Genomic DNA, 27,067 nt, shown 5'->3' with positions numbered 1-27,067 from the left:
GCAGAGCCTGGAGAGCCCCTTCCCCGTTTCTCTTTGATCCATGAGCTGCTCTCCCTGCAGCTGCAGGCTCCAGCCCAGGGGCTCTTCTCTGCCAGTACAGAAATAGTTAAATGAGCCCCGGGTGACTCATCAAAGCAACTTTTCCTCTCCCTCCAGTCCTGAGAATCTATTTTGGCATCCTGGGAGGGAAAGTGATCTAAGCATCTGCATTAATTAGGTGTGAAATTAATTACCCTATTTTTAAGCAAAAGTAATTTCTCTTTTAAGGAAAGAAAAAGCGAACGTGGAGAGGTGAGGGATGGCAGAGAGGGGGCCTGGGGCTGCCAGTGAGTGCCTGTCCCAGAAGGGTGCAGCTCCCAGCAGCTTCCTTCTACTCTGGGAGATGGCTGGGGACATCCCAAAGCTTCTGGGGACATCCCGAAGCTTCTGGGGACATCCCAAAGCTTCTGGGGACATCCCAAAGCTGCTCGGTCCAGGTGCACGTGGTAACCAGGGCACTTTACCTGAAGCCACGTCAGGGTAGCAGGGCTGTGCCCCACGGGGGTGACTGCTCAGTGGCCCAGTGGCCTGGGGGGCTGTGGCCATTGCCTCCACTGGGACAGGAGGATTGTGTGGCTCCCTGGGGAGGACAGGGGGTGCCTGGGGACTCCCCAGGCAGCCAGAGGGACCCCCAGAGCTGCCCACACCCCCCCGGGAATTAACTCCTGTTGGGAGAGGACAGAGGGGACCTCCTGGAGAAGGGGTAAGGATGCTCCCCGTGCCATGGCAGTCCTTGTACCCTGTCCTGGCCAAGTGATGGTGGCAGCAGGAGGGTGCTGGGGACACCCCAGGTAGGTGAAACCCAAGGTCAGCCTCTCTGGGCTCTGGACTCTGACAAGCTCACCCAGGTGTCCTTAGTCTCCCACACTCTTCCTCCTGGATATTAACTTCTCCAGAGGCAGCACAAGGGCTCTGCAGGGAGCTGCCAGCTCTGCCCCTGGCCAGGAGGTGAAGCCACAGCCCCCTGCTCCAGGGCTGGCTGATCCCCCAGTGCTCCCATCTGTGGGAACGGTTTGAGCCCAGCCTCGGAGGAGCTGGAGCAGCTCCATCAGCCCCGGCCCCGGTGCCAGCCCCAGCCGTGGGCTGGAGAGCGAGGTAGGACAAATCCCCTGCAGCAGCGCTCGGCTCATCTCTGACCCACCACGGCTCAGCTGGGAGAGCAGCAGAGGAGCGGGGGCAGCTCCAGGAGCCGGGGGCTCCGCAAGGCAGAGCTTTTCCACTTTAACCCCTCCCCAAGCGCTGCTGGTCCCGGGGTCTCGCCGTGCCGGTGCCCTGTCCTGTCCAGGCCTCCACCCCCTGTTAACTCTTCCTCCCTCTTCCTCTTCCTCCACAGGAACCCCTTTGCCAACGTCCAGCTGAAGCCAACGGTGACGAACGACCGCTCTGCTCCTCTCATCAGCTGATCCGGGAGCGCCGGCGCCCGCGTGGCACTCGCCACTCCTCATCCTCCTCATCCTCATCCTCATCCTCATCCTCATCCTCATCCTCATCCTCATCCTCACCCTCATCCTCATCCTCATCCTCATCCTCACCCTCATCCTCATCCTCATCCTCATCCTCATCCTCATCCTCCTCCTCATCCTCGCCGCTGCATGTCCAGCTCCCCAGGACTCCATTTTTAGGCAGAATTTATTAATTAATCCTGCTGCTTTGAAAGCCAAAGGCTCAAGCTAGTGCCCTAGATCTCTCTTCTCTCGACTCCCTCGGTGGCAGAGGGTCACGGTGCTGCCATGTCACCTGTCCCCTGCCTGCGCTAAGGTGGCACTTCCCGGAGCCAGAGCAGCCCGGCCCAGGGCCAGGGGGGCTCCCAGGCCCAGCAGCAGCTTGCTGTGGGTGGAGAAACGGGCTCAGCCAGAGGATAACTCCCCGTGGGCTCACAGAGCTCCAGCGGGGCAGCAATGGCAGAGAGGACCCTGTCCCCCTGCTCTCCCTGCCCACACGGGAGGGACCCCAGGCCAGGCAGGGTGGGGGGCACAGGCAGCTCCCAGGCTCCCAGCAGACCCCAGGTGCCCACCCCAGGCTCCAGGCTGGGACAGGGCAGCGGTGCCAGCACTGCAGCCCCCGCAGGGACGGGGTCAGCTCCGCTCCCAGAGCTCCTGCTGCGCCAGGGCTCGGGATACTGCAGGGAATTACGGTACTGCTGTAAAATATAAGCTAGGAAAAAACCACTTGTGGAGGCAAGGGCAGTGTGTGAGTGAGCCTTGGGGTGCTCCTGCTCCCTGCAGACAGGAGCTCCCATCCGGACCTCTTGCTTGGCTGCTTGCTCTTCCTCTGTTCCTAGGGCTGCATGAGAGAGAGATAGATAGAGATAAATATATACAAATATATATATGCACACTTGCTAAGCTTATTGCTGGGGGTGCCCACGAGCGAGGCGGCTCCCACAGCCCTTCCCGCAGCTCCTGAGTGACCAGGGTCACATCCTTGCTCCAAACACAGGGAGAAGAGTGTTTCCAGGTGGGAACCGTGTCTCCCATGGCTGAGCGGTTGAACCCCAACAGAGTTTTTGCTTTTTCCGTTGTATTTCTCCTTTTGCACTTTCTGAGCCCTGGCGCAGCGTGTCCCGGTCCCACAGCCCGGGCAGGGGGTGCTTGGCCGGGCACAGAGTGTCCCCAGCCCAGGGGGCTCGGCCCAGCTGGATGTGGTGCCTCATCTCTCCCGTGTCCCCTCTGATGGCTTTTCCAGCTCCACTGCAGGAAAACAGCTTCTCCTGTGGCCGCCCAGGCTGCAGCTCCATGAGGCTTCCCTGCTCCATGATGTGCCTCCTCTTCCTCTCCCGTGCCTCCTGCTCCTCTCCCAGGGCTGGAGCAGATGGGTGGGGGCCAGACGGGGCAGGGGCGAGGGAAAGGGGTGGGGCAGGGGGTGGGAGAGGGTTGGTGGTGTCAGCTCGGGGTGGGGACAGGTCTGGGGTCCCCTCGGCCACTGCGGTGTCCTCTTCCACCCCCGTGCCCCCCAAGCTGCCACCCTGGCTCCAGCCAGCCCCGGGGGCTTCGCGGCACCTCCTGGCTCGGTGGCACCTGGAAGATGTAACCTGAAATAATTTTTTATGAGAAAACATAATTTTTGAGCAATTCAACCTCCCCCAGCCCTCCCTCCTGCAGCGTTTTCCCTGGCCAGAGGCTCCTGCCTGGCCCTGGAGCGTGGCCGGGGCCCTCCTGAGCTGGCTCCATCCTGGCTGCTGGGCAATGATCGGGGCAGGAAACGGCTTAAGATATTTTAAAAACTTTATTATTGGCCCGATGAGATTTGACACACATGCTGGGAGCTGTATGGAAATCAGCACTGATAAAAAATACAGCAATTATGACCCGTATTGAGAAAATAGACCATGTAAGAAGAGCCTTTCTATTAAAAAAGTTACCCAAGCCACAGCTCTGTCCTCATCCTCCCTCCGGAGCCGGGACCTGCGGCACCATAGACCAAACCCGGGGTGTGGGGTGGTGCTGGGGGGTGCAGGGAAGGGGGATCAGGGGGTGGGAGGGTGGGTGGTGCGGGAAGGGAGTCCTGGGAGCATCCCAGTCCTGCATGGGCAGCACCCCTGGGTGCTGCAGCCCAGGGCAGTGCGGGGGGTGGCCCCCCTGTTGTAAAGGGTGAGGAAGAAGTTTGGGAGGATTGGGCTGGGGGGGCTTACAGGCCTGGTGGGGGGCTTAGATAAAACACTAACTAAGCACTAATTGCTTAGCAAGGAGGAGGAACCAGCAGTGGGGGTATGGGGGGGTGGCACGGCCACCCTGGGGATGAAGTTGGGGTCCCCCAGGGCCCTGGCTGTGACCTGGGCTGGGGAACAGCCCCTGGCCCCCACTGCAGCCTCCTGAGCTGGGACACGGCCCCAGGGCTGGCCATGGGGTGAGGAGGGAGAAGGGGGGTGAGTCTGGGGACACCCCTGCCAGCCCCGGGCTGGGACCATGGCGGTGCCAGGCTGGGGTGGGCACGGGCTCATCCCAGGGTCCTGCTGAGCCCAGCCCAGGGTGGCATCACCCTGTGGCACCAGCCCCATGCCACGTGGCTGCTGTCTGTGCAGTGTCCCTCGTCCCCCTACACAGGAGCCAGGACAGGGGCAGGGGCTCAGGGGGGACATTTCTCACCTCAGGGTTTGGTCTATAGACCCCAAAAGGAACCAGCCCTGAATTCAAGGTTTCGCTCAGCTCCGCTTACTTCTATTTCCTTCCGGAAGCTGGAATTGCACAATTATCCTAAGCCTCGAATGAATTTAAAAAAAAAAAAAACAAAACAAAACAAAGAAAGAAACAAACAAAAAAGAACCCAAAACGGAACAAAGAGCCACGAGCGCGCCCCCCCTCCCCCCGCTCCCCAGTAAGTCTCTTTGGCAGCAATAACTTAAAATCGCATCAATGTGGGTTCAGTCAACAGCAAGTTTTGGTTTTGGGGTGGGGTTGGGGTATTTTAATTTTTGTTTAAATACAAAAATAGTCAGGTTGGCGGCTCCCGGTGGGGGATATTCCCCCCACAACCAGCCAGTGTTGCTCCCCACTCCAATGGACAAGGGTCCCAGCAGTCCTCAGGGTCCCCAGCTGGGACTGATCCCTGCAAACCAAGGGAGGGGAGCTCCAAAGCCATGGGGACCACTCTGGGTAGCCATGTGGCACCCCTGGCACAGGGAGTGACATCCAGAGCGGCAGCAGCCAGTGGGCCCTCGGTCAGGAATGTCGTGGAGCGTCTCTGGGGCAGCCATGGGGCAGCTGTGGGACACTGTGGGACACGGTGGGACAGCCAAGCTGCCACAAGGTGCAAGACTGAGCACACGGCACAGGGAGGGGACAGCCCGGGGGAGAAGGGTGTGGGGACAAACCGCCTCGGGGAGCACATGTGGGCAAGAAGCCAAGGGGGAACGGCACTGGGGAGGACACTCCGCAAATGTTAGCAAGGTCAGGGCACTACCCTTGAAACGCTATAATTTATATATATATATGTATATATATATATATAAGTGTGTATTTTACACGCACGCTCACAGCCACCCGCACACGCACGGCCGTCACCGTCACCCACCGCCTGGCCCCGCGGGGGCCGCGCCGGCCCCGCTCCCACTCCGAGCAGCAAACGAGTTCCTTTCCGATAAAATCTGCCTAAAAACTGCCCAGCGGGCTGCGGGAGCCCACGGGCGGCCCCCGCGCCGGCCCCGCCGTCCTGCGCCGCCCCGGTGCCGGGGCAATGCCGGCTGCGTCCCGGCGGGCTCACTCCCGGTCACCGTCCTCGCTGCTGCCTGCAAGGGGCACAGACAGCCGTGAGAGGGTCCCGGCCCCCCGCGGGACCCCCGGACTGACACAGGGGTGACCGTCCCCACGGGATCCTGGCACTGGGTACCCACAGAGCAGCATTCCCCATAGGGACTCACCTCCTATGGAGTCCATGTCCGAGTCGGAGACGTGGGTGATGGAGAACCGGGACACCGGGGCAGGAGAGACCGTGAACCGGGAGAACTGGATGGGCAGCACCTGTTTCTGCGCCGGCACCAGGGCGGGCACGGCCGCGGGGGGCTCCGCCGGTGTCCCCGGCAGCGAGGCCACCAGGGACGGCTTCACTGGCATCAGAGGGAAGTCATCGTCCCACTCGAAGCCACCGCCTGGGATACAAAGGGAAGGGGCTGAGCCAACGGTGAGAGTTCCACCATAACCCCAGCACCGCCTCCCCACTGTCCCCATCACCCTATAACTGCCTCCCCATCACCCCATAACCGCTGCCCTCCCACCACCCCACCATCACCAGCCCCACGAGCTCCTGGTCTCTCACTCTCTTCCGAGGCGTTGCCGTCCGAAGAGTCGTCGGAGGCGCCGAGCCTGTCCGTGGGGCTGGGGGGGCTGCCACTGGCAGGAGGCTGCCCCGAAGGCGAGGGGGGCTGCCCCGAAGGCAGGGTGGGCTCTGGGAAGCTCTGCTCAGCCAGCTCCCGCGTGGGGCTTTCCTGGGGATGGGGAAACAGCAGGAAGGAACCTCACTGGGGGCTCGGCTGGAGATGGCTCCCATCAGCAAAATGCCACAGAGCCGTGCCCGGCTCTGGCCCCCAAGGCACGCACCTGGTCGAAGAGGTAGATGGTCACATCGTCGTAGAAGGAGACGGCCTTTTTCTTGCGCTCCAGGTCCTCGCAGAAGGACTCGGACAGCAGGCTGGGCATCTTGAGGAGGCTGCGCAGGTTCCGGCCGCTCTGGCTCTCGGCCACCACGATGGGCACGGCCGCCGGCTCCTCCTCGCTCTCCTCGCTCTGCTCCTGGATGTTGTAGCAGCGCAGCTCCTCATCCGACTCGTCGCTGTCTTCCGTGTCCTCCTCCTCCTCCTCCGGCTCCTCGCGGCGCTCGGGGGCGGCCGGGGATGGGGAGAGCCCCGGCCGCGATTCGCCCCCAGGGAGCAGCGTGCTGGGACCCCCCGGCGCATCGCCCTCCCCAGTCCCCTCCAGGGGCAGCCCCAGCTCCCCAAGCGCGGGGGTCACAGTCAGTTTGTCCCCCACGGTGGCTCCCCCAAGTCCGGGGGCGCCCTGGGGCACGCAGGTGCCTCCAACAGCTGATGGCTCCCCAGGGCTCACCGGCACCGGGGTCAAGAGGAAAGTCTTGGGGGTCACGGAGCCGGGGGGACAGGTGTCCGTGTCAGGGCGCGGGGGGATGCCCGGCACCAGCCCCGTGCCAGCGGGGCTCTGCTCGGTGCCAGGTGCCCGCTCCCGTGAGCTCCCGGCCTCCGTCCCCACCCAGGTCCCCTCCAAAGCCGCCGCCGCCGGTGCGGGCACCGCCACCGCCGCGCCGGGCGCTGCCGGGGGGCTGCCGGGAGCCCCCGGCGGGTGCAGCGGGTCCTCTCCTCGCCCTATGTCCTGCGCAGGGCAGCGGGGACCCTCCTCTGCCTCCGGGGTGCGGGACCCATCGCTGTCCCCCTCGTCCTTGTGGCCGCGCTCGGCCTCGGCGTCGCAGTCGGAGAAGTAGGCAGAGTCACGGTAGGGGCTCTTCTCGGCCAGCCCGGGCGGCTCGGCCCCCGGGCCACCGGGCAGCCGCGTTTCAGGGGCCGCAGCCTCGCCCTCGCCCCCCGGCAGTCCCGGGGGCGGCTTCCCCAGCTGGCCGAAGGCCTCGGGCTCCCGGGGCTCGTGGGGCTCCTTGAGGACGAACTCGGGGGACTCGTTGTTCTCGGTGTCGTAGCCGCTGTCGAGGGCCCGGGCTTGGCCGGCGGGCGCGAAGGCTCCGGGGCTGAGCACCTCGCAGGAGCTGCCCGTGGAGGGGATGTCCAGCGACTCCAGCGAGTCCGGCGTCCCCACCTGCTTCTGCAGGGACCTGAGCGCGGGGGCCGCCTCCGCCCGCTCCGTGTATTCCCCGGAGAAGTCGGTGAAGACGCCGGAGGTCAGCTCGGCCGTGTCCTCGTCGCTGCCCTCGTCCGCGCTGGGGAAGCTGCTGCTGGAGAAGGTCTTGTCCGGAGTCCGGTCGGCGTCGGCGGCGGCACAGGCGCCGCTCCCGGCCGCGGCCTCGGCGGGGGCCTCGGCGGGCTCCGGTACGGGCTGGGCTCCGTCGGCGCCGGGCTCGCCGGGGGGGCCGGGGCTCGGGGCGGCCGTGCCAGCCCCGGGGGGAGCGGCCTCCCCCGGCCCCGCGGCGGCGGGGGGCAGCGGGCTGCGGGCAGGGCTTTCCCCGGCCGAGCTCTCCTCGGGGTGGGCATCGCGCGGGGCCCCCGGCGCAGGTGGCGGGGCCGCGGCGGGGCCCCGGGGCGCGGCGGGGCTCTCCGCCAGCGTGCCGGGCTGCGCGGGGCCGCAGGGTGATGAGTCACGGCCGTGCCAGGCCTGCCGCCGCGGGGAGGGCGAGCGGCACGGGGAGGAGGAGCCGCCGGCCATGGCGGGGGGCTGATCCTGCCGCGGGCGGAGGAAGTCGTGGCCCGGCGGGGACCCCCCGAGCTGGGGCTGCCCGCGGGGCACCGTGCCCAGCGGCTTGGCCATGAGCCCGCGGAAGGTGATCATGCGGCGGTAGCACCAGCTGTCGCCGGCCGGGGGCTCGCGGGGGCTGCCGCTGCCGATGTTGTTGTTGGAGGAGCTGTTGGAGGCCCAGGGCAGGCGCTGGGGCGGGGGGCTGGCAGCGGGCGGGTGGGGGGCGCTGGGGGGGCTGTCCTCGCCCAGCTCCAGCGCCACGCAGTCCGGCGGGGCCGCGCTCGGCCCCGCTGCGCCCCCGTACCCCGGGGGGCTGTAGGCGCAGTTCCCCGACGGCGAGACGCCCAGCGGGTCGCCAAAGACGCCGGGCTGGAAGGCGGGGACGGGCCAGTCCTGGCTGCCCGGCTGGGGGGGCTCCTCCTCCAGCAGGTACCCCTCGGCCCCCTGGCTGGGGGACGGCTCGTAGCCCCTGGGCTCCTGCCCGGGACAGGGGTAGGGGTAGTACTCGGCGCACTCCCAGGAGCCCTCTGCCGCGGGAGCGTGGCCCAGCAGCGGCTCCATGCTCAGGGACACCGTGGGGCTGCCGTCCGAGTCGTAGGTGCCGCCGCCGCGGCCGCCCTGGGCTCTCCAGCAGGCCGGGGGCCGCGGGGCCCCCCGCTCGCCCACCGGGCTGTAGCTGCACATGGCATAATCCAGCTCGGCGCTGCCCTCGCCGGGACCCTCGATGCGGATGTAGTACTCGCTGCCCAGAGAGGGGCTGTGGGCGCCCAGGATGGGCACCACGCCGGGCGCCGGCACCCCGGGGCAGCCGGAGGCCTTGCACTCGTAGCAGGACGGGGACACCCCCAGGCTGAGCCCCGCCGTCGTGGCCGGGTAATAGAGGTCGTGGTAGCGGGCGGCGCTGCTGGGGCTCAGGGAGCCCAGGGGAGCCTGGAAGTGCTCGGTCTTGGTGTGCTCCCACTTGTACTCGAAGTTGAGGCCGTGGCTGGTCTCCATGACGGTGAGGATGTCGTCCCCGTCCGAGGGGAACCCGTCGGCCGAGAACTGCTCCAGCAGCGGGAAGGACGAGAGCTCGGGGCCGTGGTGGCTGCCGCTGGCGCTGCCGTTGGGTTTCATGGAATTCCAGCGCTTCTCGAAGTCCTCCTCGGCCTCCGTGGCCCCCTTGGCGCACAGGTAGGACAGCAGCAGGTGCACCTCCTCGGCCGTGGGGCGCTGCTCGGGCTGCAGCCAGCAGAACTGCATCACCTCGTACCTGCCGAGGGGAGCGGCCAGCGTCAGCCCGGCCCCCGCCCGTGCCGGGGGACAGGGGAGGGGACAGCTCGGGCTCCTCACCAGCGCTCCGACAGCGACAGCTTCAGCTGGGGCTTGGGCAGCTTCAGCTGCTGCTCCTTGATGGCGTAGGCCAGCACTTGGCGGTCGGAGTAGTGGTCGTAGGGCTGGCTGCCCAGCTCAAACAGCTCCCAGATGGTGACGCCCAGCGACCTGCGGGCATGGCGCCATGCTGGGGGTGCGGGGAGACCCCCAAAACCGACCCCAAAACCGCCCCCACGCGTCCCGTGAGGCCGCAGCCCCCTGTGCCCCCCAGAGCCGCTCACCAGACGTTGCTGGCCTTGGTCTGGTCCACCACGAGCAGGTTGCCGTGCACCTCATCGATGAGCTCGGGCGCGATCCAGCGCAGCGGCACCCACAGCTGGTCGGCCGTCACGAAATAGTCATCCTGCCAAGTGTGCAGGGTCAGTACGAGAAGAGAACGTCAATCCATGGCGTCAGGAGCGGCACCGCCGCCTCCCCACCCTCCATCCACCACCGCCCCTTCTTCCCCCACATCTGCCCCCAGCCTGTCCTACTCTGCTCCTGGCACCTGCTGTCCTTTGTCGCCTCCCCTCGTTCTCCCCCCACCTGAGCCCCTCCAGACCCCCCGTTCGGCAGTCCCAGCTCTGCAGGAGCAAACTGGAGCAGGACGGAGAGACAAACGGACGGGTGGGCAGCCGCAGGCTGTGCTGCCTGCAGGGACCCGCGCCTGGCAGAGGGGCACAGCCCAGGCCATCGGGTGGGTGCCAGGGCGCTCGGGGTGCGGGGAAACCCTCCTTCATGCTCAGGGGGCACACCGGCTGGCACTAAGGGTCCCTCCCAGGGTGGTCTGAACCCCCCCTGCACCCCAACAAACGCAGGGGTGCCCCGACACCGCTGGGGAGGGGGGGATGTGTGTGAGGGTGGGGGGAAGGCTCAGTCGGGTCTGTGCCGGGGTGCGGGTACGTGGGGGTACCGCGGGACCCCAGCGCGCAGCCCCCAGCCCCCTCCTCCCTCCAACCAGCCTTACTTTGTACTTGCAGTGCGACAGCCCGTAGTCCCCGATCTTCACGGTGAGGTCGGCGGTGAGGAGGCAGTTCCGCAGGGCCAGGTCGCTGCCAAGCAAAGCCGGAGCTGTCAGCGGCACCGAGAGCTCGGGGGGCACCCACCGGGGAGGCGGCTGGGGCTGCGGTGCGGCGGCGGGGCCGGTCCCCGCCCGGCTCCGGGCGTGCCGATAACGCGGCTCCCAGTGCACAGCAGGAATGCCCGCGCCGCCCCAGCTGCGCCGCTGTCCGTCCGTCCATCCGTCACACGCCGAGCCAAGCAGAAGGCGGCTGTTCCCGGGCACTGTGAGCCCTGGCACGGGGCCGGGCTCCCGGGCCGCTGCTCCGGCACTGGCCGGGTCATGCAGCCGGTCCCGCAGCGAGACCCCTCCTGCAGCAGGGACCACCGAGGCAGGGCCGCCCTTAGGGAGCCCCTCTCCAGCACAGCTGGGGGCCCCATGTCCCCTCCCACAGCTTGAGCACCCTCGTGGGGACCCACCTGCAGAGCCGGGCTCGGCCGGGGACACTCCGGTGGCCCCCGATGGCAGCGCGCCCCCTCCTCAACAAAATCACTGATGCTGGAGTCTCCGTCTGCAACTCACTCAGCACCAGGATATTGTTGGGCAGGAGGAGCAGCGGTGGGGCAGGAGCAGTGGCACCTTGGGAACTCCCCCATCCAGACCCCGCATTGCTCCCCCCAGAAGGCCGGGCCAGCCTACCTGTGGATGTAGTTGTTCCTGTGCAGGTGCAGGACGCCGCAGGCCACCTCGCACGCCATCCTCTGCAGGGTCAGCAGGTCCGGGGTCATGGCCTCGGCCCCCCGGCAGCTCCGCAGGTACCCCTTCAGGTCACCCTGCGGGCAGTGCCACTGTCACCCTCCGTGCCCAGCAGCCGCGGGGGCAGCGCGGGGAGCGGGGCACAGCCACTCACCAGCGGGCAGAACTCCATCACCAGCAGGTACGGGGTGACCTCGGCGCACTGGGCCAGGCACTGCAGCAGGTTGGTGTGCTGGAGGGCTCTGTGTGGGGCACAGCAAAGGGGGGGGTTGTGCACCACCGCCCTGCCCGTGCCGGGACTGCGGTGGGAGGCTCGGTGTCACCCCCCCGGGAAGCATCGCCCTTCCCGTGCCGGGGGGATGGCAGCAGCCCCCAGGAGCCATCGTGCTGCCTGCACCGGGGCTGCCACAGGGGCTGCGGGGAGCGGGTACCAGCACGTCCCGGCACCCGGGATGTGTCACAAAGGGACATTTGTTCAGCTGTGCTGGGGCAGGAGCGGCCCCGTGCCCCCCCCGGGCCAGCTCTGCCCATGACCTCACTGCTGCCCCACGCCACGGGCAGTGGCTCTGCACAGCCCCGGGCCTGCCACCATGTAGGCACGGATCTGTGGTGCCCCCGAGCTCAGCCGGCACCTGCAAGGGGCACCACGGCTCTGCCCGGCAGCTGGAGGTGGCACGGAGTGGATCTGGCCCCGTGCCGCAGCATCCCGCTCCCGGCTCTGTGGAGTGGCCCCAGAGGTACCTGTAGGGCTGCGCTTCCTCCAGGAACTGCATCTGGTCCTGCACGCTGGCACTCGCCTTCAGCTCCTTCACCACCACCTGGGTGCTGCTGATGCCCGAGTTCACCTCCCCCAGGAACACCTGGGGCAAGGGACAGGCTCGTCCCTCCATGCACACCTCAAACCCCCCTGGCACAGCCGGGGCCCCGCGTCCCACCGGGGCGGGGGGTCCGGGGGTCCCTGGGCTCACCTTGCCGAACCAGCCGTGCCCGATCTCCTTCAGGTAGAGCAGGCTCTGCCGCCCCAGGTCCGCCGACTTGAGGAGCTGCACTGTAACAGAGCCCATCCAGCTGCCCGCGTGTCCCCCTGCCCGCGTGTCCCCCTGCCCGCGTGTCCCCCTGTCCGTGTGTCCCCCTGTCCGTGTGTCCCCCTGTCCGTGTGTCCCCCTGCCCGCGTGTCCCCCTGCCCGCGTGTCCCCCTGTCCGTGTGTCCCCCTGCCCTCACATCCCCCTGCCCACCTGCCCGGGCTCCCCACCGCTCCCAGCCGAGCCCTGCTGTTCTCACCGTGCCATCCGGTGCCAGGTCCCCTGCCCCCCCAGGATGCTCCGGAGCATCCATCCCCAGGAATCCTGCATCCCAGGCATCTTCTCCAGGCATCCTCCCACGACCAGGGGGATGTGAGGGGTATCGGTGTCTCCAAACGGGATGGCAGCAGGGCTGGCTCCCTGCCCCTTCTCCTCCGCAGGGTGTGCAGAGCCGAGCCCGGCACAGCGCTGGCATTTAGCCCCTTCCCGGCCCCCCCGGCACAGTCCGGCCCCTCGGGAGCCCGTGCCAAGGGCAGGCAGCAATGGGGCCATTGTTGGTCCTCTCTGACCCCCCCACCGTGGCCATTCTTTGGGCAGGGAGTGACACGGGCTGCGAGGGGGCACAACCAGGCGCCCCCCACATTCCTCTCCCACTCGTGGGCTTGTTTACATGGGACTCGTGGATGTCACCGCTCAGGGTGGCCGTGTCCTGTCCCACCCCGGCGCTGCTCCCCTGGGCTGGGACACGCAAGTGCCTGGAGATGGGGACAAGGGACCCTCGCCCAGGGGTCCTCGGGGACCTCGGCTGCCTGTCCCTTGCCAGGGCTCTGCTGGAGCTGTCCCTCCACAGCAGGGGAGACCCAGCATCACCCCGTGCCCAGCGAAGAGAGGCCCCCCAACCGCGGCATGCAGGGGTCCTGCCGCCGCCCTGGCTTACCTGAGCGCCCCGGCTGCTTGGCCATGGGCAGGGACACCTTGGTGAGGGGCAGGACATAAACCTCGGGGCCATGCTGGGGGGCAGGCGAGCCCTGCGCCGACAGCTCTGTCACGTAATCGTCACCCTCGGCGTTCTCAAACTCCTGGTTCAGGGTGCGGGGGGGTCACACACCGAGCAGGGACAACTGACCCCATGGGCTCCCCGCTGCTGGTAGTGCCCCAACACCCCTCTGCCCCGACAGGCTCGTGGGGGCCCAGAAATCCCACCCTCCCTGCCCAGAATTCCCACCCTCCCTGTCCTGAAATGCCACCCAACCCGCACACGGGGAAGGCGCATCCTCCCCAGCCCCCATCCCATTACCTGTCTGCGCCACCCCGGCAGCCCCCGGCTCCCAAAAGCCGCCCGGGCGAGCAGGTAGGTGATGGTGAACATCTCTCCGTGCCAGGCTGTGCCTCATGGCTCTGCCGACACCCCCGGCACTGCCCCGTGTGCCATGTCCCACCGCGGGCCATGCGCCGCGTCCCGCCGGGCGCTCGCCCCTAAATACGCAGTGCGGGGGCACCGGGGGGTCACTGTCCCCCCCCTCCCGGCACGGCGAGGTGCTCCGGCGCTGTGGGAGGTTACACAACACCCGGCGTGTCCCCCCCAGCCTGACCCCCTCCCGCCGCGGCCGCCACAAGCCTCCACAAAAATCTCAGCAATTAGGGAAAAAGCGTTTTCTCGGCACATTCTGTGCCTGTGAGGTCAGGGTGCCTCCCACCCTCGGGGGCGTGAGGGTGCGGACCGGGCCCTTAACCGTGGAGTGGCCTGGCCCCGCACGGAACCGGGAGCAGGGATGGGTCAGGATACAGCCCCAAGGATCCCGAATCCCACGGATCCGCGCTCTCTGGAGCTGGGATCCAGGATACAACCCCCAGTGTGCTGAGCCCCGGCGGGCAGTGAGGGGCTGAACTCCAAGCACTGCTATCCTGAGCCAGGACACATCCAGCCCTGGCGCTGGGGCAGAGAATTCTGCACCGGGGACCCCCAGGCACCTCTGTCCCTCGCTGGGTCCCTGGGAAGAGCCCCCTGCCCTGGCCTGGGGACCCCCCCTCGGCCCCTCAGCTCACCTTGAAGCCAATGTCCCCCTTCTTGCAGCACAGACAGGCCAACATGAGGAAGATGAAGGTGAAGAGCCCCGAGAAGGAAACGGCCACAACAGCCAGCGAGGAGGACCAGGAGAGCTCGCTAAGGGGGGTGCCGTCTGTGGGGACACGAGGTGGTCAGGGCTGGGGGCACCACGGGTCGGGCTGTGCCAGGGCGTCCCCTTGGTGGGGCTCATGGGATGTGGGGGCACAGCAGAGCTCCCGGGGGCTTTGGCAGGGAGCAGTCAGTGGGAGCGGGGTCCCAGTGCCTGTGTGCCCCCTTCAATGGGGAGCTCAGGGGGGACTCCCCAGAGCCCAGGCAGGACCTGCATGGGGGTGCATTGTCCCCATGGATGCAGGGGGGCAATGACACACCATGGAGAGGGGCTGTACCAGCTCAAGGGTCCCAGGCACCCCCACCCAGCTGAGCCCCAGCCACCGGATTTACCCCCAGGGGGTTTGGCCACAGCACGGTGATATCCCAAGGTTGGTGGGACACCCGCGGGAGCTGGAAGAGCAGGAATTTGGTCCCATGAGCTCCACACTGGGAGGAGCCCGGGGTATGGGGAAGGGACGCGGCTGCACTGGAGGGGCACCGCATCCTCTGGGCACCAGCACACCCCAAATCCCGGCACCCGCCACCCCACTCCAGCTGTGCAGCGTCCCGTGGGGCGGCAGGGCACACGGTGGCCATGGTGGCAGCGGAGGTGCCCATCCCCAGCAGGCCCCGCTGCCAGCTGCAGCTGCCACATTACTATTCTGCCCGGAGCCTGCCCAAACAACCGGCGCCCTTGTGGTGGGAGCAGCCGGGAGGTCGCGGCACTGCCAGCGGAGCCGGTCCCAGCCGGTCACCAGAGACCCCCCCAGCCCCGCGGTGCCCGGCTGGGCCAGGGGCCGCGGGTCTGGCACAGACCCCGCCGGTGCCGCGGGCCCTCCCTGGGTCACCAAGGCGGGGCCGAGCTCCTGGGGATGCTCGTGGCGCACACGCGGCTCCAGCACACGGAGCGTCCCTGCCCTGGCCACGCTGCCCAGCTCCGGAGCTCCACGCGGCTCCCGTGTGTCCTTGAGACCGGCACCTGAAGGGCACCGGGGGCTGGGGAAGCTTCTGCTGCCCCGGTGGGCACCGGCAGCGCCCCTGCTCCGGGGGCACAGGGCACCCTGGCTCCCGGCACGGCAGCGAGTGGCCCCACGGGCCTCGGCACAGCCCAGCCCTGCCAGGGAGCAGGGAAGGAGCTCCAGAGCCATCTTCTGAGGCTCGGGATGCAAAGCCGAACCTGGGAGGAGCGGGGGGCGGCGTGCCCCCCTTTCCAGCTGGTTTCCATGGTGAACACACTTTGTACCGCCAACGTCACCATTTTCCCTGGATAGTGGGACAGCAAAAGAGAAAATGACTCACTGAAAAGAGCCTTTGAACGGCGACGGGGAGCAGAGCACGGGGACGGGAACCCGTCCGAGGGGACCGTCAGCTGAGCTGCCCCTCAGCTCGGGAACTGGAGGTTCCCGAAGAAGACAACAGGCCAGTGAGGTCCAGCTGGTCCTGCCTCGGTTTCCCCGCATGCACAACCGGAGAGCCACGAGCAGCCCGGACTGGGCAGGGGCAGCACCACTGCCGAGACCCACTGGCACCTTCCCTCCCTGCACCCACAGCAGCGTGATGGAATCCTGGCGTCATCTCAGATGCCAAATTACCCCAGAACCAGGTCAGATGCACCTGCAGCAGCAGCTGCTGGGGCGCAGGGAGCACCAGGACACGAGGGACACCAGGACACGGGGGACACTGGGGCACAGGGCTGGCTGAGTGCAGCCTCAAGTACCCCAGGACTCTCAGGAGAAATCAGGCGCATCCTGCCCTCCATTCCCAGGCTCTGCCTCCCACTCTCCCAGCCCGAGCGAGGTCCCCTGGCACCTGGCACCCCTCCCCTGCCTTCCTCACCGCAGGGGTCAGGCTGAGAGCGGCCAGCTCGGTGCGTCCCCCTGAGCTGCGGCGCCACCCGCAGCCCCTCCACCCTCCCGACCGTGGTCAGGGGTCCCCCACCCTCACCCCCAGGCCGGCGGGAGGGGGCTGCTGGGGGGCTGCTGGCAGCAGACAGGTCACAGCCCCAGGGGCACCTGCCCGAGCCTCACACCCAGCCCTGGCTTTCACGGAGGAAGAGGGGGGATGCCGAATACGGTGGGGTGCAATGGGATGCAGTGGGGTGCAGTGGGGTGCAGTGGGGTGCAGTGGGGTGCAATGGGATGCAGTGGGGTGCAGTGGGGTGCAGTGGGGTGCAGTGGGGTGCAGTGGGATGCAGTGGGGTGCAGTGGGGTGCAGTGGGGTGCAGTGGGGTGCAGTGGGGTGCAGCAGCCTCCCTCCCACCCCACGGAAGCCCCGGCGCTCCCGCAGCCGGCACAGCCCCGCCCGCGCTGCCCCCCCCGCCTGTTGCCCACCCAGCTCCGAGCGGGGCCGGGCAGAGGCCGGAGGGTCCCGGTGCGGGGCCGGTGCTGCTCCCCCGGAGCGCGGCCGCCCCTCCCCGCCGCCCGTGCTGACTCACGGCCCCGGGCCGGCCGCGGCCCCGCTGCCTCCGGCCGCCGGCGGGGCGATGCTGCCCGGCGATCCCGGCGATCCCGGCGATCCCGGCGGTGCCGGCGGAGCCCGCGGCGGCTGACGTGTGCGGAAGGGCCGAGCCGGGGCTCCCGGTCCGGGCGAGGCCACGGGCACAGGCGCTGCCCCACGGGCACGGGGCACGCCCCGACCCCCGCTCCCACCGGGCCCCTCGCTGCAGGACCTGCCGCAAGACAGCCTGTGCCTCAGTTTCCCCGCTGCCCTGGGAGGGCTCGCAGGATCATCCGGGAAGGGATGGATGCTCTGGACCTTGGGAGCACGGTCCGTACGTCCCCCCTGCCCTCTTGCCACCTTCCGCGGATTCCAGCCTGGAAGCATGCCAGATCCTGCTGGGAAAGGTTGGATTTGGGCAGGGAGCATCGCAAGATTGGGGCAGGAAATGGGGCAGGATTTGGACAGAAGCAGGGCGGGATTTGGACAGGGAGCAGGGCAAGATTGCGGCAGGATTGGGGCAGGATTGGGATGGGATTTGGGCAGGATCAAACACTCGTCCCTCAGCCCCTCCGGCCACGGGCTGCTCGCTCCCAGCCCCATGCACTCTCCCGGTGCAGGCACAGCCCTGGCATCACGTTAATCCCTGTGTCCATGGGCAGCTTCCAGGGAAGCAATTTCACAGCCCGCGGGACGCGCGCTCTGCTCACCCACACGCGCCCAGGCGGCACAAAACCCCCGCTGCCGTTTGGGCTGCGAGCTCAGCCTGGGCCTGGGGGCTGTGCAGCGCTGGGGGAAACTGAGGCACCAGCAGGAAGCAGGATGGCCCCCCTGAGCTGTGTCCCTGAGCCTGGAAGGCCCTGCCGTGGGAGCACCCGGTTGGGGCTGGCAGTACCCACGGTGCCAGCCAGGAGCCTGGCATGGAGCCGGTACCCACAGCATCATCCCCTGGGGTGCTCCAGGATCCTGGGATGCTCTGGGATCCTGGGATGCCTCAGGACCCTGGGATTCTCTGGGATCCTGGGATTCTCCAGGATCCTGGGATGCTCTGGGATCCTGGGATGCTCTGGGACCCTGGGATGCCTCGGGATCCTAGGATGCTCCAGGATCCTGGGATTCTCCGGGATCCTGGGATGCTCCAGGATCCTGGGATGCTCCGGGATCCTGGGATGCTCTGGGGTCCTGGGATGCCTCGGGACCCTGGGATTCTCCAGGATCCTGGGATGCCTCGGGATCCTAGGATGCTCCAGGATCCTGGGATTCTCCGGGATCCTGGGATGCTCTGGGACCCTGGGATGCTCCGGGATCCTGGGATGCTCTGGGATCCTGGGATGCTCCGTGATCCTGGGATGCTCTGGGATCCTGGGATGCTCTGGGATCCTGGGATGCCTCAGGATCCTGGCATCCCTCGCTGTGGTACCCAGAGCATCCTCCACCGGGCTGTGGTAGGACACGGGCATCCTCTCCCCAAGAGCAGGAGCAAGGAGCAGCGCCCTTTATCCCATGGCTGGAGACCTTTTCCCACCAGGAAGAGCCAGAGCCGTTCGGGCAGCCTCTCTGGTGATTAATAGATGAGTTAATTGTGAATTCCAGGCACGCCTGGCTAATCCCTTCTCCTTCTGTATCTTTTAATGTGGCGTATTTCACCAAAAGGATTGATTCTGCCCTTTAATTCTGGTTTTACCATCTCGGGTTGAAACAGCAGCAAAAAATAAATAGGCAGAAAATAACAGAAAATCATCTATCATTTTCTGAAGCAACGAAATAAAAACAAGGGCTGTGCGAGGGACAGGCCGGGCTCCGGCGTTGCTGCGCACACACCACGCGTGTCAGCCTGATTAGGGACAAAAAATCAAGTTCCTCCATCAAAGCCCGCCCTGATGCAGAGCCAAGAGCCAACAATTCTCTCCGTTTCCATGGAAAATAATGCTAATATTATTATGATAATATAATTATTATTATGTAATTTTAATAATGCTCTATGTTATAATAATATATAGTAGTAATATACTATTATTACATATATATAGCATATTGGAATTGTGTATGGAATTATATATAGAATTATACATGGAATTACCATGTGTAATTCTATATGTAATTCCATACACTAATATATTGTATTTTTATGTATCATTATATAGTCTATCCTGTTTATAGAATTATTAAGGTTATAATAATATATTGTAATTTTAAAAAAAAGAATACTATAAAAATGCAAAGTAATCTTAAATTGATTATTAATAATTGAATTGATTATTAAAATGAACTCCCGTGCTTGGTGTTTGATGTGAGCGCTGGGTGGGGGCTGTGAAGGCCATCCCACACCGCACTGGGCACCGGGCACACGGTACCGGGTACACGATACCGGGTACATGGCACCGGGCACACGGCACCGGGCACATGGCACTGGGCACTGGGCACACAGCACCGGGCACATGGCACCAGGCACTGGGAACTGAGCAATGGGCACCGGGTACACAGCATTGGGCACCGGGCACCAGGCACACGGCACTGGGCACCGGGTACATGGCACTGGGCACTGGGCACACAGAACTGGGCACTGGGTACATGGCACTGGGCACACGGCACTGGGCACTGGGCACACGGCACTGGGCACCGGGTGCATGGCACTGGGCACACGGCACTGGGCACTGGGTGCATGGCACTGGGCACTGGGTACATGGCACTGGGCACACGGCACTGGGCACCGGGTGCATGGCACTGGGCACACGGCACTGGGCACTGGGTGCATGGCACTGGGCACCGGGTACATGGCACTGGGCACTGGGTACATGGCACTGGGCACACGGCACTGGGCACTGGGTGCATGGCACTGGGCACGCCGAGGCTCTCGCCGAGCCCAGCAGCGTTTACGTAACAGCGGCAGAGTGAGCAGGGCGGCCTATTTATATCCCAAATGCTCGTTATGAAACGAGGAGCTCTGGCTCCGGAGCAGGGCCCGAGCAGGAGGAGGCCGAGGGGCGAGAGGGCTGGGGGTGCCCCATGGCACAGGAACCCGGGCTCGGGGTCTGGCTCTGCCCCCTGGCACAGCCCGGACCCCACTGCCCCAGCGCTGCTCGGCATCGAGGGACGGAGCTGGGGAATGCTCAGCACCTCCCTGCTCCGTGTCCATCCTCAGGTCAGTCCCTGGTGCCCAAATCACCTGGCACCTGCGACTGGAAAATCCCTCCTTTGCCACAGGGATGGCAGCGAGGATGGCCGGGGGTGGGCACAGGGCACACAGGCATTTTGGGCAGGTGAAGGGCCGTGGTGGCCCACAGGGTGGCCTGGCAGCAGGGCTGGAGCTCGTGGGTCCCCTGCCCGGCCAGGCGGGCAGTGCTGTTCCACTTCAGCCTTTGCCCACACTGGAATTTTCCTTCGTTGCAGTAATTAAAACAAACGGCGTTAACCCCGCTGCTGGCACCAGGCTGCAGGGAGGACGTGGGCACGGCTGGCAGAGGGGAAGGGGTGGGAATCGGGATCCCCCCCAACAGTCTGGGCTGTGGGACAGCGGCTCTGCGGGAAATCCTGGGCCTCTTCCCATTGCTCCAGTGCTCAGCCCTCCCAAACCCACGGTCCCCACATCCTCTCTGTCCCTTGGCCGGTTCTGAGCTCCACCCTGAGCTCGGTGCCGGTCTGGAGCACCCCAGGGTGCTCCGTGTCCCCCCGGGATCCCCGGCCTGGGGCGGCTCTCGGAGCTCAGCAGCAGCGATGGCAGGGGCAGCCCTGAGACGGCTGTGCCGCGCTCCAGCGGTGCTTCCCGGGCTGTCAGGGGGATGAATGCCCACAGGAGATTTATTTCCTGCCCCTGGGCACGCTGAGTCAGCACAGAGCAGCTCCTCTCCGGGCCAGCCCCGCGACACTGCCCCGCGGGGTCCCTCTGGCTCGGCCCAGCCCCGGGAGCTGAATCCCACCGGGGATGTGAGGGACCACTTGGATGGGCAGGAGAGCATCTGGAGCCCAGCCCAGCCCTGGAGAGGCAGCAGTGCACGGCCAGGACCGTTATCCCTGCATCCCACCATCCCTGCATCCCACCGTCCCTGGATCCCACCGTCCCTGTATCCCACCATCCCTGGATCCCACCATCCCTGCATCCCACCATCGCTGCATCCCACCATCCCTGCATCCCACCATCCCTGGATCCCACCATCCCTGCATCCCACCGTCCCTGCATCCCACCGTCCCTGCATCCCACCATCCCTGCATCCCACCGTCCCTGCATCCCACCATCCCTGCATCCCACCATCCCTGCATCCCACCATCCCTGCATCCCACCATCCCTGGATCCCACCATCCCTGCATCCCACCGTCCCTGCATCCCACCGTCCCTGCATCCCACCATCCCTGCATCCCACCGTCCCTGCATCCCACCATCCCCGGATCCCACCCTCCCACCAGCACCACCCCAGGCAGTGGTGCCCCTCTTCTCGTGCCGGGTCGGTGCAGCACGGGGTGGGAACAGCTCAGCCACGGCACCAGAGCAGCCCAAGTGCCCCTTTGACCCAAATCCTGGGATTTTCCAGCCCAGCAGTGGGACGGTGAGGAGGTGACGTCACACCAAGGCAAAAGCTGGGATGCTGCCTGGCCACAGACACCAAACACAAAGTGCAGAGCCCTGCAGGACGTGGACCCCTTGGCATAAGCCACACCTGGCACCACGCTGGCAGTGCCACTGCTGCCCCACATCCCTGCGTGCCAGGGCAAGGCAAGGAGGGCACCGGAGCCCTGCTCTGGCGGCGCCAGGGAGGGCAGAGCCACGGGCTGCCCTGGCACAGGGTGTCCCAGGCAGGGCTGGGCAGGGAGCCCGTGAGTCACAGCCCCGCTCCCCCCGGCAGCGCGGGGCCCTTTCAACCCCGGCATATTAATTTCTCCTAATTGGCTTTGACAGGGATCGGTGTCAACGTTCCAGAACACACCCGCCCGTGTGCGTGGGGCAGGAGGGAGGGAGAGGAGAAGGGGGGAGCAAAGTGGCACCCTCAGGAAATAGGATCCTGGCTCTGTCCCCTCATTGAGCCCGCTGGGGCCTGGCTGCCCTGCTGTGCTGTGGCTGTTCCCTGGGCCAGGACAGGGGGTTTGCCATGTGCCACCCCACCCTGTCCAGGCATCCCCGTGGGCACCAGGAGTCACCTCCTGCCCGTGTGCCCAGCTCCTGCTGCCCTCCAGCCCAGAGTGCCATCCCCCAGTGGAGGACAGGACACTGGGCACGGTGCTGCCACCACTGTCACCTCCCAGCTGTGGAGGAGCTCCCGCTGCCCTGCCCCAAATCCCCTCTGTGTGTCCAGTCCCAGCTGCACCTTCACCCCTGTATGGCCCTGATTTGGGTTTCCAGGGTCCTTCTCCCTGCTATGACCCCTTTGCCACCACAGTCCCCCAGGGCCTTTCCCATCCTCATGCCAGGAGCAGCACCGGACATGGAGCACCAGCACTTGTCACACTGCTGTCACTGAGTGGCCTGGGGCAGGGGATGGCAGCAGGTGCTAGGTGAGCCCAAAAACACAGGGCTGGGGGCACCCCCTGCCCTCCCTTTTGCTGGACTCCCCAGGGTGGGGAGTGGGTGCCCAATCCCCTCGGGAAGCCCAGGAGATGTGGGGTGCACCTCAGGGCCGGCAGGGTTGGCTCGTGCTCCGCTGGTGGCTCCGGTGCTCCCCGCAGGAGCATCTGCAGGCCTGGCCCAGAATGGCTGAAGGGAGATGGGAACCACGAGGCTGAGGGACCGGGAGCCTCCCCCAGAGCACCTGGAAGGGAGTGAATCCCTGACACAGATGCTGGGACAAGCCAAAACCAGCAGGTGAGGCTGGAACACGGGCAGTGGCCCATCCCTGTGGCACCCCAGGTGACACTGCTGTCACTGTTCCATGCCACCAGGCCACCTATGGCACAGCTTCAACAGCAATTGCTTCCAACCGTGCGTTTCCAGGGAATGCAGGGCCAGGAAAGGAGGAGATGCTCCTCTCAGCAGCACCAGAGCCCCTGGCCTCGTCCTGTCCCAGCTGTGGTGCCATCATGCCCTGCAAACTGCTTCCCCCAGCTCCTCCCTGGCACAAGCCAAGCCCAGGGAGCCAGGCTGGCACAGGCAGCCACGATGCCACACGGGCAGGAGCTGCTGCCACATGGACCAAATCCACAAAGCCGTGAAATCCAGAATCTGGTTTCTTCCCCCCGTTAATTCCTCTCGCCGTGCTGGTGGGTGGCAGCTGCACGGCAGCGCCGAGCCCTGGGCCTGGCAGCACAGCGACAGGCAGGGATGGAAACAAGGCTTCTGAAACCAAACCTGCCTTCAGAGCCCCCGGGCTGGCAGGATTCCCGTGGAACGGGGCCACACCAAAAACCAAAGCGAAATCTCCTCAAGGGCTGAGCCGGGCAAACGCCGCCGTCCCGGCACTGCCGCATTTTGGATGTAAATAATGAGATTTTAGAAGCGAATAACGAGCGGCTGGGGACAAAGTCCCCGTTCGGTGAGTCCTGCTGCGGCTCATTTCCAAATCCCCCCACGGGTTCCGACCGTGCGCAGCGGGAGCAGCGGAGGAAGGAGGGACCGGGAAGGCGGCGGGGAGGGATGCGGGAGCCCGGCACCGACAGCCGGAGCCTCCGGCACCACCGCGCCCGCCACGGGCACCGTTCCGCCGCCTTCGCGGTGCCGGAGGAGGCGCCGGAGCCTCGGCACCGCCGCTGGGCTGCCGGAGCCGACACGCGTTATCCCGGGCTGGTAAACAAAGGGCCGGAGCCGAGCGCTCCCCCGGGGGCTCCCGGTGCCCGCGCGGTGCCGGCCCCGCACCGGGAGGGACCCGAGGCGGCTGCGGGGGGCGGCGGAGAGGGGCGGCTGCGGCGGCCGCAGCCCCAAACCCGCACCGCAGTCGCCAGCCCCGCGCTGCTCCGCGGCTGCAGCATCTTCCTGCAGCTGCGCCGCGGCCGGAACACGGCGCTTACATAACGCCTGCGCCCCAAAACATCGCTGCCGTGGCCCGGCACCCCAGCGAGCCCCGCCGGCTCCCCCAGCCCCGCCGGGCTCCCGCAGCCCCCGGCTCCCCGGCCGGAGCGTGGCTCAGGCGCTGGGGGCTCAGCCCCGGCTTCGTCTTCCTCCCTCTCACCATCACCATCCTCCCTGTTGTTATTATTCCGTTTCAATCCCGGAGATGCCTTCAGAGGCAGCGCAGCCCCGGGATTCCTCCGCGCTCCAGCCCGCGGAACAAAACGCCGCCCGGCTGCGGCAGCGATCCCACCGCACCGCCACACCGGGATGTCCCCCGGCCACACCGGGATGTCCCCCGGCCACACCGGGATGTCCCACGGCCACACCGGGATGTCCCCCGGCCACACCGGGATGTCCCCCGGTCACACCGGGATGTCCCACCGCCACACCGGGATGTCCCACCGCCACACCGGGATGTCCCCCGGTCACACCGGGATGTCCCACCGCCACACCGGGATGTCCCCCGGTCACACCGGGATGTCCCACCGCCACACCGGGATGTCCCCCCGCCACACCGGGATGTCCCCCGGTCACACCGGGATGTCTCAGCACCACACCGGGGTGTCCCACGGTCACACCGGGATGTCCCCCGGCCACACCGGGATGTCCCACGGCCACACCGGGGTGTCACACCGCCACACCGGGATGTCCCCCGGTCACACCGGGATGTCCCACGGCCACACCGGGGTGTCACACCGCCACACCGGGTCGGGTCCGGCTGTCAGAGCCGGGAGCCCGTACGGTGACATTCCCGGTGATGAAGGGGAGGGGATGCTCTGTTCGCGGTGCAGCGCCATGCGGGGATGCTCGTTCCCGGTGCACCGGCAGCGCAGCGCGGGCAGCCGGAGCGGGGCTGAGCACCGGGGGAGGCTCGGTGCGAGGGAGGGGGTGCGGGTCCGTCGGTCCCGGGGCTGCGGCACTTACCGGGGTCGAAGTGGGAGCTGAAGGCGAGGCTGGGGCTGAGGAAGGCGGCCGCCATGGCAGCGGCGGCGGTGGGGAAGCGGCCCATGGCGCGGCGGCGGCGGGAGCCCCACGGCCGCCGGCTGCCGCTGGCCCCGCGCTGGGCACGGCGGCGGCGGCGGCGGCGGCGGCGGCTCCTCCTCCATGGCGGCCCCGCGGCCCCGCGCCCCGTGCCCCGGGGAGGGGCCGCGCCGCCGCCGAGCAGCGGGACCGGGCGGGCGGGGGCGGCAGGTGGCGGAGCCGCAGCCCCGGGACCGCACCGGGACCCGCGTCCTCCCCCCCGGGATGCGCCGCCGCCGCCCCCGCGCGGTCCCGCCGGGATGGATGGGGTCCGTGGGGTCCCCCCGGACCGGGACGGGACCCCCGAGGGGCAGCCGCCACCCTGGAGCGGGGTCGGGACCAGGCAGGGGACCACGCAGTGGGGAGGGGACCCTCCGGGAGCGGGGCTGGGACCCCCCCAAGTAAGGAACTGCTCCGGCCCTGACCCACCCCGGGCACCGCCGGCTTCCCGCGATCAGGGATGGGAAACAGGGACGGGACGGGCAGCTCTGCTCCCAGCCAGCCCCTCAAACCCCCGCACCCTGCACCCCATCTCTGCCGCATCCTGCAGCCCCCCGGTCCCATCCCGAGGGTGAGCAGAGCCCCCCTCAGCCCCAGCCAGGCCCCTGGTGCGGGGTCCTCCCTCGGCCTCGTCTGCTCGACGCCACAGCCCTGGCACATGGGAGTGTGCCCTCCAAACACGGGGTGCTCCAGAACCCAGCGCTCCCAATTCCTTGGCAGGGAACATCCCACAGCTTCACCCACACCCCTGGCAGCTGCCAGCCAGACCCTGGCAAAGCTGTGGGTGCCACTGCTCCCCAAACCCGCCTGGGAACCAGGCTGCACTTTCCTTCGGGGTCATGGCAGGACAATCCTGGCCCGTCCTGTCCCATCCCGTTCCTGGGAGCCCCCTTGTCCCACCCTTTGCTGGGCTCAGCTCTGAGCACGGGGCTCACACATCCCCACCGCCAGTTTGAATATTTAAAGCCAAATTTTGCGTACACGATTAATTTTTTACAAGCCTTCAAGCCTGCACAGAACAGCACCACGCTGCACATGTCACGTTGCCACAAATAGATACAGGCCTGGAAAAATTACCGGCTGCTGGGAGAATAAACACGTTGGAGCCAGTTTCTCCCTTCTCCCTTCTCCTTTGCCTCCGCATTTCTCTGCTCTGGAGCAGCTCTGTCCCACAGGACCCCCCCCAGTCCCTCTGCCAGGGGTAGCAGGTGGCTGCTGATGCCCCCTCACTCATTTTGGAGACCCCCGGCTGGGGTGCAGCTCATGGGAACCCCATCGCTCCTATTGTCCCCCTGCCACTGGGTCCCTGCTCCTTTCTGGAGGTGCAAATGGCCGTGACCCCCCATGTGGGACACCCTGAGCTCCTCCATGAGCCCTCCGGGGCACTGACCTGGTACAGCGCCTGTGCCAGCAGCATTTGGGGTCTCTGGAAGCTTTGGTGCCATGGATGCCCTCTGGACCAGCCATGGCCCTGTGGGAGCGGGTGGCCGCGTGCCAGCAGGGTGGGTGGCAGGGCCAGCCCCGTCCCTGTGCGGCTGAGCTGGCACTGGCTGAGTCACAGCCAGGTGGGCTGGGGGTGGGCGGCTGTGCCGAGCCCACGCCGGGCACCCACCGGGCCCAGCCGCCCCCAGCACCCCGAGCACACTCAGCTGATCCGGGGGGGTGGGACAGGGATGGGCTGAGGCCTCCCTGGCACTGGGAAGGGGCAGGGCGGCTTCAGTGAGTGGGAGCAGATGAAATCACCGACGTTGTGTTGGGGGTGGCAGCCCCAGTGCCCAGCTCTTCCCTCCTGTGTGGGGGAGAGGGCAGGATGGGGAGGAAAATGATGAGGATGAAGATGAGAGTGAGGATGTGGATGAGGATGAGGATGAGGATGAGGATGAGGATGAGGATGAGGATGAGGATGAGGATTGGGGGGGATGGAACTGAGGATGAGATGGGAAAGAAGACAGGGACAGAGATGGACTGGGGATGACACAGGGACAGGGATGGGTTAGGGGGGTGAGAATGGAGTGTGTGCCAGCCCAGCCCTGCTGTGCCACCCTGCCCTCCTTGGGAAGACCCGGAATCCCCAGCTGGGCTGGGACACCAAGCACAGCAGCCCCATGTCCCAGCATCCCCCGTGCCCAGGTGACACTGCCAATAGCCCCATTTGACACATCCAGGAGGAGACTTGAGCCCTGTCCTGGTCACCCAAACCCACCACCTGCTCTGTGCCCCCTGCCGCTTGTCCTGCTTCCCACCAGATTTCCATCGTGGCTGTAGAAGGGAAAATCCCAAAGGAGACTCGAGGCCCAAAGGCCCAGGGAGCCCCTCAGGTGCAGCCCTGGCCCAGCCCCGGCAGAGGCAGAGGGTGGCACCAGTCCCCTGCCGTCCCCTCCCTGTCGGGGCAGTGCCGCTGCCACCGCCCCGATTAGCAGGGGAGATTACAGATCCTTCCCTAGGGGAGATTACCCTGCTCGGAT

At 66.5% G+C, this 27,067-nt stretch overlaps 2 protein-coding genes across 8 annotated transcripts in view; one reads left to right on the top strand and one right to left on the bottom strand.

The window, feature by feature from the left end:
- BAIAP2 (BAR/IMD domain containing adaptor protein 2) overlaps positions 1-3,408 on the top strand; it is a 39,082-nt gene extending 35,674 nt beyond the window's left edge. For all 7 annotated transcript variants that reach the window (XM_086856983.1, XM_086856986.1, XM_086856979.1 and 4 more), the window contains one exon: positions 1,373-3,408. In XM_086856983.1, the coding sequence (XP_086713109.1) occupies positions 1,373-1,442 (70 nt within the window). In that variant the 3' untranslated portion in view covers positions 1,443-3,408. The remainder of the gene's footprint in view (positions 1-1,372) is intronic.
- Positions 3,246-24,651, bottom strand: LMTK1 (lemur tail kinase 1). Its single transcript, XM_086856978.1, has 14 exons — positions 24,507-24,651; positions 14,062-14,195; positions 12,953-13,094; positions 11,961-12,040; positions 11,734-11,852; positions 11,147-11,234; positions 10,936-11,069; positions 10,204-10,288; positions 9,479-9,600; positions 9,216-9,365; positions 6,072-9,135; positions 5,791-5,959; positions 5,396-5,623; positions 3,246-5,263 (listed from the first exon to the last, which is right to left on the bottom strand). The coding sequence occupies exons 1-14, from the start codon at positions 24,589-24,591 to the stop codon at positions 5,235-5,237; spliced, it is 4,629 nt and encodes a 1,542-aa protein (XP_086713104.1). The 5' UTR covers positions 24,592-24,651; the 3' UTR covers positions 3,246-5,234.
- Positions 24,652-27,067: the final 2,416 nt, after the last annotated feature.

The sequence above is a fragment of the Cyanistes caeruleus genome, chromosome 19 (assembly GCF_971803275.1).
Source record: "Cyanistes caeruleus chromosome 19, bCyaCae1.hap1.1, whole genome shotgun sequence".
Classification (NCBI taxonomy): domain Eukaryota; kingdom Metazoa; phylum Chordata; class Aves; order Passeriformes; family Paridae; genus Cyanistes; species Cyanistes caeruleus.
This window is presented reverse-complemented; position numbering and strand designations above follow the sequence as displayed.

What these genes read in the sequence shown, in the direction of transcription:
- LMTK1 (XM_086856978.1), bottom strand. Translation starts at nt 24,591, where the DNA reads ATGGGCCGCTTCCCCACCGCCGCCGCTGCCATGGCGGCCGCCTTCCTC. An exon ending in CCATCTACCTCTTCGACCAG is followed by an intron (nt 5,960 to 6,071) that starts GTGCGTGCCTTG and finishes CCCCATCCCCAG; the next exon opens with GAAAGCCCCACGCGGGAGCT. An exon ending in CGGCAACGCCTCGGAAGAGA is followed by an intron (nt 5,624 to 5,790) that starts GTGAGAGACCAG and finishes TTTGTATCCCAG; the next exon opens with GCGGTGGCTTCGAGTGGGAC.